Source organism: Centropristis striata, chromosome 6 (genome assembly GCF_030273125.1).
Source record: "Centropristis striata isolate RG_2023a ecotype Rhode Island chromosome 6, C.striata_1.0, whole genome shotgun sequence".
Lineage (NCBI taxonomy): Eukaryota > Metazoa > Chordata > Actinopteri > Perciformes > Serranidae > Centropristis > Centropristis striata.
Window position 1 is genome coordinate 38,485,724 of NC_081522.1, and position 13,004 is coordinate 38,498,727.

The 13,004-nt window shown below is 36.0% G+C and overlaps 1 protein-coding gene across 3 annotated transcripts; it reads right to left on the reverse strand.

Moving 5' to 3' along the window:
• Positions 1 to 1,824: 1,824 nt before the first annotated feature.
• On the reverse strand, positions 1,825 to 11,712 carry tdg.1 (thymine DNA glycosylase, tandem duplicate 1). Of its 3 annotated transcripts, XM_059335343.1 has the most exons (11): positions 11,580 to 11,712; positions 10,274 to 10,345; positions 8,194 to 8,360; positions 6,737 to 7,041; positions 6,585 to 6,654; positions 5,377 to 5,512; positions 5,190 to 5,272; positions 5,002 to 5,096; positions 3,196 to 3,367; positions 2,933 to 3,085; positions 1,825 to 2,229 (listed from the first exon to the last, which is right to left on the reverse strand). In XM_059335343.1, the coding sequence occupies exons 2-11, from the start codon at positions 10,327 to 10,329 to the stop codon at positions 2,102 to 2,104; spliced, it is 1,365 nt and encodes a 454-aa protein (XP_059191326.1). In that variant the 5' UTR covers positions 10,330 to 10,345; positions 11,580 to 11,712; the 3' UTR covers positions 1,825 to 2,101. The 3 variants fall into 3 exon arrangements, with proteins under 3 accessions (XP_059191326.1, XP_059191328.1, XP_059191327.1); XM_059335345.1 differs by lacking the exon at positions 10,274 to 10,345 and having other exon boundaries at positions 11,580 to 11,707; XM_059335344.1 differs by lacking the exon at positions 11,580 to 11,712 and having other exon boundaries at positions 10,274 to 10,837.
• Positions 11,713 to 13,004: the final 1,292 nt, after the last annotated feature.

The following is a 13,004-nucleotide window of genomic DNA, read 5'->3' on the forward strand; positions in this document are numbered from 1 at the left end:
TACAGTGCACGGCCACCAGTGTCATTAATAACAAGGATATTCAATAATAAAAGTATTGCATATAGTACCTTTAAGTGTGTTTAAAATCACTCCAGCACCCTAAATCACACTGACTTCACCTGAGAGTCAGTCTTTTAAAATATACCATCAAAACAAGTCTAAAATGCATCTTTTTAAAGTAAATTCAGGTTTTTTGGATGAGGTAATGTAATTGTCCAACATGTTACCTCTGCTGAATCATCTTTAGGAGCTCAGAGATCAAAAGTTCAACTGTGAAATGTTTCAGAAAGCAGCAAACGCACAAAACCTTTGTTTCATGTCAGTCATTCTCCTTTATGTCTCCACTTTCTACTGTTTTCCTGACATTTCCTACAAAATAAAAGCTCAGCTATGACCACCCACCAGGCTGTTTGACCCTTTAATTGTCTGCGTGATCAGATAATGTGGCTTTTTTCAAAGCGCCGTAACAAAAAACGAGGTCACTAGAAACTTTTTCGTTTTTTGTTTGATGTTCTGAGGTCATGTTAAACCAAAGATATGATTGTTTTAATTTGATAGTACAAAAATATTTATTCAAGTGTAAAAGTAGGATGGGACGAGGCATTTTTGGCATTTTGTAAAAAGGGCTCTAATCATCTAACTGTTCCTATAAATAAACATGTTTTTATGGTAACTTTTTATGTATAGTTTTATTTTAGTTGAATTTTACCTTTTATATGTTCATATTTACAACCTGTGTTTACATTTTTCAGGTCCGAAACAGTTCATTGAGCATATTTGTGGTTTTTATTGTCATAGTCAAATTTTATTTCAGATTTCATGATTTTTGTGTAGTTTTGGGCTCAATATTTGAACCTTTTGGAGTTTGGGGCTATTTTGTCAGTTTTTGACTCTTTTTTTTTTTATTATTCTGTCTGTATAAACCACTTAAATGTTTACCATGACATGTTGGAATTGTTTTTTCAGCACAACCTCCTGTACCTATATGACCAGATTATTTTTTTCATTTTGACTTACTGTATCAACATTTTGAACACAAAAAACAAACACACAAAAATTTCAAAAAACCTGCATAAAATAACACAAAAACAAACATGTACAAAAAACACACATAAAATACAAAAAACACAGACAAAAGAACAAAAAAAATACACAAACACACACATAAAAAATACAAAAAACATGCATAAAAAACACAAAACACAGAAAAACACAAAAAACAAAAATTACAAAAAACACAAACAAACAAATAAGTACAAAAGACACACAAAAAATTACAACACACACACAAAAAAGCCAGAACTTTCTAAAGAAGCTGACAGCAGGGCTCGATGCAGCTGCTTCGTTTTAACGTTGTGACGTCATGAAGAAGTCGTGTTGTGGTCGACTCCAGAGGATTAATAAAGTTGATTAAAGTAATAAAGATAATAGTCAGATCATGTTGAAGTTGTGCTGAGAAAACACTAAACATGAGTACAGTAAATATGTGGTATATCAGACCTTGGAGGGTTAAATGACTGGAAGGTAATCCAATAATTAGAAAAAGCATCACCAAGACATTTTAATTGACGTTTCATAAAATTACTTGTGAATGACATTTTCATAAACATACAAAACAAAAACCTAAAATTACTAAAAGCAAAAAAAAAAAAGTGATTAAAGATGAAAGCATAAGCTGTAACGTTGTATTGAAGGCGTGCCAGGTTTCCCTGTGAGGAGTCAGTTCATAGCACCGAGGATGTAAAACATGAAGCCCGACCCTCAGTTCACAGAGAGGAAGCTGTCGAGCTCCAGAGAGTTTCTACTGAGGATCAGTAGACATGATGAGGACTTACTGCATCACAGTGCAGTACAGTACAGTACGAAGGCAAAACAAAAGGTTCATTATGTTCATCACTCTCCAGGACAGCCGGCATCATTGTCAAGTCCCTGATTTCACATATTTAAAAAGACCGCCGTGGAGAGGATCAGACATGAATAACAAGACCACAAACGATAAAAACTGCAGAAAGAACATTCTGCAAAATCTCTAAAAAAGTCCATCTATGTGTGTATATTCCACTGGGACACTAGTAAAAGATCTAAAAGGTGACGGCAGTCTCTATACGCTGCCGTCCTTCGGTCCTCCGCTGATGTCGGGGATCTGATCGGCGAAGGACTGAGTCATCCACTGTCCGTCGGGGAGCTGGCCCTCTGGGATCTGTGACGTGGTCGCCTCCTGAGCTCCTTCTGAACACACAAACACACAAACACACAAACACAACAGACTGAAGCCACCAGACGCTAACGAGGGAACATTTTATAATGTATGAAGCCAAACGAAGGACTGGACAGCACCAACGTTATAATAGCTTTGTATTTTTTTATTAGTTTTAGTTGCAATTTGGTTGTGAATTTTTGTTTTCAAATTCAGTTACCGGTAGTTTTAATTCGTTTTAGAGTGAGTTTGCTAGTTTTAATTAGTTTTTATTTTTGGGAAAATGCTTAGTTTTAGTTTAGTTTTTATTAGTTGTAGTTTTTTTGTAATGGGGTATTTGTTGGGTGCCAGATTCAATAAAGTCACAATAAATGTTTCCTTTATTTCCTTTGTCTGATCCATCTCAGCCCCAATAAGTTTATTAAGTCATAAAACCAGATAGATGAAATAGATTTCATATCAACCAAAAAGGTTAAGGTATGAAAAAGGTTGACAAAGACGAGAACGAAGGACACTTTCACTATAATTTTAGTTAGTTTTGGAACCACAAAATACAGTTTCAGTTAGTTATCGTTTTTAAAAAAAACCTCCTGTTTGTGTTTTTATTTCAGTTAACAAAAATGTTTTTTCAATTCTAGTTTTTGATATTTTGTTAGTTTTCTTTAACTATAATAACCTTGGTGTGTGTGTGTGTGTGTGTGTGTGTGTGTGTGTGTGTGTGTGTGTGTGTGTTACCTGTGTTTTCTGCAGTAGAGAATGTACAGTGTCCGTTGGTCTGGCTCTGCTCCGCTCCTCCTTCAGCTCCTCTCTCTGCGTACGCTCCTCCGTAGGCGTCTTCATAGCCCGGATCGTACGTCTCCTCCTTTATGGCCATCCTCTTAGCGTCCTCTGTTAAAATACACAACCACATTTATATATCCAACTAAATACCAGTACGAGGTGAAACTTCCATGGTTTCTTTCTTTCACACGTCTATCATGGCTCCAGTGTGTTCTTACCTTTAGCCAGTTTGAGGTCAAACGTGTACTGGATCTCCTCGATCTCTTTGCTCTTCTGGAGACCCTTCAGCTCGTCTCTCAGCTCCCTCAGCTTGATGTAGAAGTGGACTTTGTCCTGAGCGCGAGGGAACTGAGCGCAGCGAGCGCTGGAGGAAGGCATCAGATACAGAGCCTGGACGGGAAATATATATAAATATAATCAATATTTAAAAAGGTATCTACGGCAGAGAGAAACGGGCCGTGGTGCTGCTAAAAGTTAAACTGACTTCAACCCTGGAGATAAATCTCGACAATGAACGTTAATGCACTTTAAACTTCTAGACAACAGGTGTGTAGGAGAAAATATATGTTGGCAAGAGAAGAGAAAATTCCCTTACAATGTCCTTTTACTTTCAATAAACTTAAATGCATCAAAGAACTAATTGTACAAACTAAACCAAGAGGTGTCAGTAACATGGCTCCTGTTGGAACAACCAGCCTGTTGAAGTAGTGGAGCACTTTAAGTACCTGGGCATGATTTTAGATCAAACTAGGGCTGCAACTAACGATTATTTTCATTATCGATTAATCTGTCGATTATTTAAACGATTAATCGATTAGTTGTTTGATATTTTTCAACATTTTATTGACCAATCGGTGACGACGTCCTCAAATCTCTTGTTTTGTCCACAACCCAAAGAGATATTCAGTTTATTGTCATAAAGGAACAAAGAAACCAGAAATATTCACATTGAAGAAGCCGAAATCAGAGAATTTTGACTGAAAAAAACTGCTCAAACCAATTATTTGATTATCAAAATAGTTGACGATTAATTTAATAATTGATTGTTGTTCGATTAATCGATTCATTGTTGCAGCTCTCGATAAACTAAGTTTTCATGAAAATTCGGTGAATATTTTTAAGAGAGCGAACCAGTGACTGTTTTTAATCAGGAAGCTGAGAAGCTTTGGTGTAAGCCAACAAATCCTTGAGATAGCTTACGAGGGACTGGTTGAACGTGTTCTACAGTTTGATATAACTGCTTGGTTTGGTAATTTGAGTGTGAAGGACCAGAACAAGGCAGAAAGAGACCTTGATGACATCTTTAACACTGCCGTGCTTAGGAAGGCTAAACAGATATTTGTAGATTCTTCACATCCCCTGAACTCTGAGTTTGAGTTGCTCCCGTCTGGCCGTCGACTCAGGGCCCCGATGGAGCCGGTACACATATAAGAGGTCTTTTATTCCCCGTGACATACAGGCCCTGAACGCCACATAATGAAGACCTCCGTATTTAAAAGTGTTCACTTGCTGCTGTTTCCTGCCCATTTGCACAATTGTTTGTTGCTGTATGTTTTTACTGATGTATATTGTACTGCTATGCAGTGATGTGAGCATTGGTCCAAAGTTTTCTTTTGTGAATGTTGTATTTTTGTACATGTTCTGTACTATCAGCGCTCAATAAAAATAAATCCTATCTATCTATCTATCTATCTATCTATCTATCTATCTATCTATCTATCTATCTCTCTTTGATCCTGAGACCTTTTATCAGGTAAAACTGAGGTGTTGTATTTAAGAAGGTTTATTACTATTAAAAAGACAGTTTGCAGTATTCTCTCTTTAACCCTTAAGTGGAACAAATACTTCAGATAACCTTCAATTAACAGTTTTGAGAACGTGCCACATTTTATTTTTCTTTGCCGATACTGATTTCCATTGATATGAAACACTCTCTCAGGGCCAAGCATAAATGTTAAATTATTCCATTTCGAGAGGTAAATTTGTAAAAAAAAAAAAGATGCTAACTTTTCATCAACACTCACCACTTCACAGTCGGGGATCTTGTGCGGCTGCAAACCAAACTGAAGAGTCTTTGGTTTTTTACCAAATATCTCCCTGCAGAACATTTCATAGATGCCTGATGAGGGGAAAAAGGGAAAAAATATAACTTTAATTCACTTCAACATGTGATTTTATAACAACTGTTGCTCTGCAGTAGAAGCTGACTCACATTTTCCATTAAAAACGGCAATAAGAGGCTTGAACTTCTTCAGCTTCTCCACCAGAATGGCTCCTCCTTCACGCAGCTCTTTACTGAGGAGAGAAAACAAGACCAATAATTAACATACAGACATTAACTCAGAATGTCTGAGCATTACCACTGGTGTGTGTGTGTGTGTGTGTGTGTGTGTGCCTACGTTGAGAGGTCCTTGCTGCCGGGCGTGGCTCTGGCCACCATGTTGGTGAAGCCCATCTTGTACTTGCCGGGCAGCGAGGTGTCGTGCATGTGGTTCAGCTGCTCCTCAGTGAATCCAGACAGAAACAGGCACTTCCCTGAAACATACAAGTTAGTTATTCATCTCTCTGGATGACAGAAAGTTTAATCTTCATTTTACCCTTTGATGCACAACATGGCTCTAAAGTGAACCGACTATGTTTTTATATTCTATATCTTTGCAATAAATTAATTCCATCAGTCAGTATTGCAGGTTTTCCTCAAATAACTTGTTTTTGATCATCATACAACTTTTTGAATAAAACCCCTTTTTTTTTTATCACTACGCTTATAATGCACAGTCTTTTTTGACCCATGTTGAATCTACAGCTGAGAGAAATGGGGCGTGGTGCTGCTAAAAGTTAAACTGACTGATCTGTTGTAATAAAAATAAAGTTATTCAAACACACAGCCAGCATGAAATAACATGAATGGAAATGAATGTTTTTGGGCCCATGTTGTGCATCAAAGGGTTAAAATGAGGGAAGAGCAAGGCGGAAAACATCGATTCTCTCACTTCACAAATCTTAGGACCTCATTATCAACCAAACGTATAACGTAACGTGTGTATATACATATATATATTTTTGTCGTACGCTCGTTTGATAAATGAGGGCCTTAGTGTTTTTAACTCAAACTCGGTCAAAATGTCTTTAAAACCTCTATGATAACTTTATCCCATTTAAGGCGGGAATTATAATAATTATAATAATTATTCTACCATTAATGCCGGGAAAGCGGATACGTCGTTTTGTAGTATTTGCATTTTTTTCCACCTATTTTCGGTCTCTTGGCCAATGAAATGCATCAGAATACATGTGGGAATGTTGCAATGCAACATGGGACTTTTCCAGAACTGAAATCATGGCGGAAGACGACTATAGCGGAGGGAGCTCAGATATAACAGCTATAAGCTCTCAAATACTTTTTGAATTTCATTTCTATCTGCTACAGAGGCTGAAAAATCTATTATTTAGTAGGAAGAGTTGACACTTCTGTTGAATTTACAGAAAAACTTCAGGTTTTAGGGGCTTATTTTAAAATCGCACAGAGGTTTTACAGGCATTTTTTACAGGCATTTTAGGCCTAAATGGGTTAAAAAAAACAACCATTTTTCCTCTGAAAACTTACAGAAGTGATTCCCAGGACCTGGAAACCAGCGTCCAATGAAAGCTGCCATCAGTCCTGGATTGATCCCAATCTGGGAAAAGAAACGGTGCATAATGTTGAAGCTTAAATAACCAAAAGTTCCCTCCTGATGTCGTGTTGGTGGTGACTCTTACAATGACGTAGTCCAGGTTGTACTCCAGCAGGTCTGGCAGGGTTTTCTTCATCACCTCCTCCTCTGACATCCCTTTGAATCGATCCACTTTCCTCTTCACCTTCTTGAAGCTCTCGTCGATCTTCTCCTGCTTGCCGTCTCCCGGAGCCTCTGCAGCCTTCTTCTTGGGTTTGGGACCCGGTTTGGCTTTAGGGGCGTTCGGGTCCTTCGGGGGCTTCGGTGGTTTTGGTGCCTTGGGGACTTTTGGTGGTTTTGGTGGTTTGGGTTCCTTGGGTTGAGCTGCTCTGCCTCGCTTTTTGGCCGGAGCTACGAGAAGAGTTCAGAGGTTTAATATCAAGAGGAAAAATGTTGTGGAACAATTGAGACTCCATCTAAAACTTTCTGTACCTTCATATTACTACATTTAAAGCAGGGGTCTCAAACTCTAATTACCTGGGGGCCACTGGAGGCAGTATCAAAATGACCAAAAAACTAAATTACTAAAAAAGACACAAAATGACCAAAAAAAGACACAAAATGACCAAAAAATACACAAAATTACAAAAAAGGCTGAAAAAACACTAAATTACTTTAAAAAAAGACACAAAATTACCCCAAAAAGATACAAAATGACAGAAAAAACTAAATTACTTAAAAAAAAGACACAAAATGACCAATGAAAAGACACAAAACTACTAAAAAAAAAAGACACAAAATGACCAAAAAAAGACACAAAACTACTAAAAAAAGACACAAAATGACCAAAAAAAGACACAAAATTACAAAAAAGACAAAAAAGGCTGAAAAAACACTAAATTACCCAAAAAAGATACACAATGACAGAAAAAAATAAATTCCTTAAAAAATAAACAAAATGACCAAAAAAAGACTATTAAAGACTATATATTTTTTTTAAAAGACACAAAATTACCAAAAAAAGTAATTAAAGGGACCTTCCACACACAACACGTTAAAGTGCCATTCATATAAAACTCACATTAACTTTCATATCAAGGTGGGGGCCACAAAATATCGCGGGCCGCGAGTTTGAGTCCCATGATTTAAAGCAACACTTTGCCCTTAAAATTACCATTTTGTTTATCAATTACTCACTGAACACTACAATGTTCTCTTAGTAAATCACGGAGGCAGCTGTTGTATTTGATACTACTTAATTAATCATTATGAACATATTATTTAAGTAGGCCAAGTTACTGAAACCATGTCCTTAGAGTGATCTTAAGTTAAAAATCTAAGAACGTCCTAAGTGAGAAAAAACTAAATAGTTCCTAAGAGAAACGACAATTCTTAAGAAAAAAATGGTGAATATCATTTAAGAACATTCTTAGGAACATCCTATTTTTTTTTCTTAAGAATTGTCTTTAGTTTTATTTTAAGAACTCTTTAGTGACTGCGGCCCCTGGGCCCTGCTGATCAACACACAGTGAGGCTGTTGTATTTTAGAGGAAGCGGTCGTACGTTTCACCAGGTCGGCGGGCTCCTGCGGCTCCATGGGGGGCTCCGGGTACGCCATGTGAGCCATGGCTGCCTCTCCTGACGGCCCCTCCGGGTAGTGGGACGGCTGGTTGTGGTTGAAGCCTGAATATTGAGCCTGGAGAGCCTGAAACTGCTGAGCAGACTGAACCCTGAGAGGAATAAAAACAAAGGAAACTCCAGGGTTTAATTGGCAAATAAAAATACATTCTGTTCTCTTAGTTCTGTTTATTGTAGATTGTTTTGGTGCGAGTTGCTGTAAAGATTTCTGCCTTCTGGGCTTCAAGCACCACAAGAGAAATTAAATCTAGTCCCGGCCGATCGATCGGCACCGATTTCCTTAATTCAAACTTTACTTAAACGTCAAACTGATCTTATCTAGCGATCTTATCTACCTCCGCAAAGGTCTGAAAGTATTTATTTTAAGTTCAATAATTTATTAACTACCTCAGACATTGTGATTTCCTTTATTTGTTAAAGAAAAATACACTGCTGTGTTATTGTTTTCCAATAATAAGATTCAAACATTGAAGGTTCAGCTGTGAGTTATAAAAAAATCGGCAGGTCAGGCTTTTTAAAAATCGGTGCAGCCCTAAGAGAAGGCAGACAGCTCTACTGACTTTAAACACTCACACCAAAACAACTGAGACAGATAAACAGAACTACAGTAAAAAGAGGAAAAATATGTGTTTAAATCCATGGCGAACTGTTCCTTTAAGGCTGAGCTGACCCATGTTTTATTTTTTATTTAACCTTTATTTAACCAGGAAATCCCATTGAGATTCAGAATCTCTTTTTCAAGAGAGACCTTGCCAAAATAGCAGCAAATTAACTATTTTAAATTTTAAATTAACATTTACAATAAAACAAGTGCAATATAACACAATATTAAAACATAATGAGCCTTATTAAGAAAAACAAGCACGTCTCTATCACCACAGTCTTGATGGGAGCTTTAAATTAATTGATTGAGAGCTGCAAGAATTATTTGATTAATCGAACAATAATCGATTATTAAATTAATCGTCAACTATTTTGATAATCCAATAATTGGTTTGAGCAGTTTTTTTTTAAAGACAATAAGTCCAAATTCTCTGATTTCAGCTTCTTCAATGTGAATATTTCTGGTTTCTTTGTTCCTTTATGACAATAAACTGAATATCTCTTTGGTTTGTGGACAAAACAAGAGATTTGAGGACGTCATCTTGTGGTTTGGGAAACACTGATTGATATTTTTAACATTTTATTGACCAAACAACTAATCGATTAATCGTTTAAATAATCAACAGATTAATCGATAATGAAAATAATCGTTAGTTGCAGCCCTAAACTAACTGATGGCCCGCGTTTTATTTATTAATTCTTATACTGAGAAACTTCTGCACATCACCTGGACAATATTTTGCAAATTACTGCAAAAAATATTTCTAAAACTGTTCACTTCTTACATTTTTAAATCCATATATTGTGCATATTTTTTTACCAGTATTTTCTCATATTTTTCTTGATTTTTTTCCTACTCTAAATTCATGTTTCTGGGCTTTTCTGTTACTATGTTAGTTGTTATTCAGCAATACAACAAAGTAAATTATTTGTATGTAAAAAAGAAGAAGAAAGAACCTAGTTGGCAGTAAACTGGATTCTGATTCACTCCAACAAATGTTAAGAGTCAGTTAATCCTTGTGAAGAATATGTTCCTTTTTTTCCATCATATTCTAATAGATTGAGATGCACCTGTATATCACTATCCAAAGTTGCCTGCAACTTATTTTCCAACCACATATAAAAACCCAGAGTTAGTTAACAACCAACAATAGTTAGTGGATCAAACAAACATCATGTTAACTGAAAGGATTATTTCACCACCTTTGTTCTTCTTTAATTAAACCAAAGAAAAATGCCATTGAGCTGTCACAAAACAAAACATAGCACTGCATCTTCCACAGTGCACAACCCAAACGGCATGTTATGAAACAATGATAAAGCAAAGTGAAAAGGGGCGCACATGCTTTCATTTCATCTGATCTGTGCAGAAGATCCTGCAGGGCCACTGAGGAGGACTCACCACTGCTGGAGGTACTCCGGGGACACAACAGGGAATCCATTCAGCTTGTCTTCCATCTTTTGGGTGGTTTGACTTTATCAGATAAATCAATATGCAAATTGAGGACACATAGCTACACGGGGTTTATCATTTAAAGCAGTAGTTCTCAACCTTTTTGAGTCGCGACCCCCCAATTTAACATGCATGTAGTCCGCGACCCCCGCTCATTGAACAGAATCTCACACGCACAGTTCAGATCACCCAAAAAAGAACCAAAATGACCAAAAAAGACACAAATTGACCACAAAAGACACAAATTGACCACAAAATGATCAAAAAAAGACACAAAATGACCAAAAAGGAAACAAAATGACCAAAAAAGACACAAACTGACCACAAAATGATCAAAAAAAGAAACAAAATGACCAAAAAAAGGAAACAAAATGACCAAAAAAGACACAAATTGACCACAAAATGATGAAAATGACCAAAAGAGACACAAAATTACCAAAAAAAGACACAAAATTACCCAAAAAAGAAACAAAATTACCAAAAAGACACAAATTGACTAAAAAAAGACACAAAATGACCAAAAAAGACACAAATTGACAACAAAATGATCAAAAAAAGACACAAAATGACAAAAAAAAAAAGACAATAAATGACCAAAAAGACTAAAACACATGAACACTTTAACACAGTGGAGACAGAGCTGACTTCCAAAATGATTTGGCGACCCCCAGAAATCATCTCGCGACCCCAATTGGGGTCCCGACCCCAAGGTTGAGAACAGCTGATTTAAAGAGTCTGGCAGTGTATGAAAGTGAATGCATGTGGCAGGGCTTTGTGACAAGCAACAAAAGATCAACCACAACAGAAAAACACCAACAAAGGGATAAAATAGATGGCCTTCACACAATAAAACAATAAAACACTCCTATGCATGGCACATTTGATGAAAAGTATGAGCAAATATGCTAAATTCTGCGACAACACATCAACACCTGCACATTCTTCATGCTAACTAGCGTTAGCAGGCTAACCCGCAGGAAAACCCGTTTTAAAACAGTTTTAGATTATCCTGCTGGGGTTGAAAAGGCACGACTGTGTGGCTAATTTACCTCAGCCACATATGAGTTGTATTCTGGGTGAAATTATAAATATTATTGTTAAAATCGATTCACTAGCAGTGCCACAAGTACAGCTAATGTTAGCCAGCATTTAGCCGCTAAGCTAACTTAGCATGGATGAATGGTTCCGCGTCCACTTAGACTTCTCTCCCACAAACCGCACACAGTTCACCAGTATTTAAAATGTAAAGACGTACCTGTTGCTGGTAGGGTTGTAATTAGTTGATTATGTACATATATATAACTGTTATTGTCCCATCTATCCCGTTCTTCTATTCACAACATAAGAACAGAGGCAACAAAGACATGACAGCCTGCCGGTCAACTTTGACACCGGAAGATACCAAGTCAGAGAAGCAGGGGTGTAAAATTAAAACTAGATTTAATTATAAACGGGGGAAATTACTCTCATTGACCTGTTTTACACTATTAAATGTAAATCCAAGTTAACTTAGTAAACCTGCTTGAATAGTGTGTTTCTACTGTAAATAACACGATAACGACGAAACCAAACAAAGCGCGACACCCCTATTTTAGCATTGGTATGAGCTGCTCGACTTTTAAACTCTGAGGCGTGTTTCTATTGGCTGATAGTTTTTAATGTTTAAAGGGTCATGTTCTGTTTACATTTATGTTATTTACATATAGTCTATGATGTTTACAGCTATTAAAAGTATAAACACTATTCTGTCCTACAAAGCCTCACTGCAGTAACTACATTTTTGGTCGAAATTGAGTCTTACATTATCGGCTATTTTTGTTCTTGTTATATTTGTCAACACAAATGTACATTTAGTTGTACCAGGCATTAAAATGCAACAACAAAATGACCAAAAAATATGTACAATTACCAAAATAGACAAATTGACCAAAAAAGACACAAAATGACGAAAAAAAAAGATGTAAAATGACCAATTAAAAGACACAAAACGAACAATAAAGATGTTTGATAACCAATAAAAAGACACAAATTGACCAAAAAAGACACAAAATTACCAAAAAAGACGTAAAATGACCAATGAAAAGACTCAATTGATATTGATTTTGGTTATTATATAAAAAAAACATGTTAAATGTCTAGATATCAGCTCTAAAATTAATCTGTTATCAGTTATTTTTGTTGTTATCATAATATTTGTCCAAACAAATGTACCTTATGTTTTACCAGGCATTAAAATGCATTGAAGAAAACAACAACAAAATGACCAAAAAAGACGTAAAATGACCAAAATAGACGTAAAATGACCATAAAAGACAAATTGACCCAAAAAAAGACACAAAATGATGAAAAAAATATGTATAACAACCAATAAAAAGACACAAAATGAACAAAGAGACGTGTAATAACCAATAAAAAGACACAAATTGACAAAAAAAAACACAAAATGACAAAAAAAGATGTATAATGACCAATAAAAAGACACAAAATGACGAAAAAAAGACGTAAAATGACCAAAATAGACGTAAAATGACCATAAAAGACAAATTGACCAAAAAAAGACACAAAATGATGAAAAAAAATATGTATAACAACCAATAAAAAGACACAAAATGAACAAAGAGACGTGTAATAACCAATAAAAAGACACAAATTGACAAAAAAAAAGACACAAAATGACCAA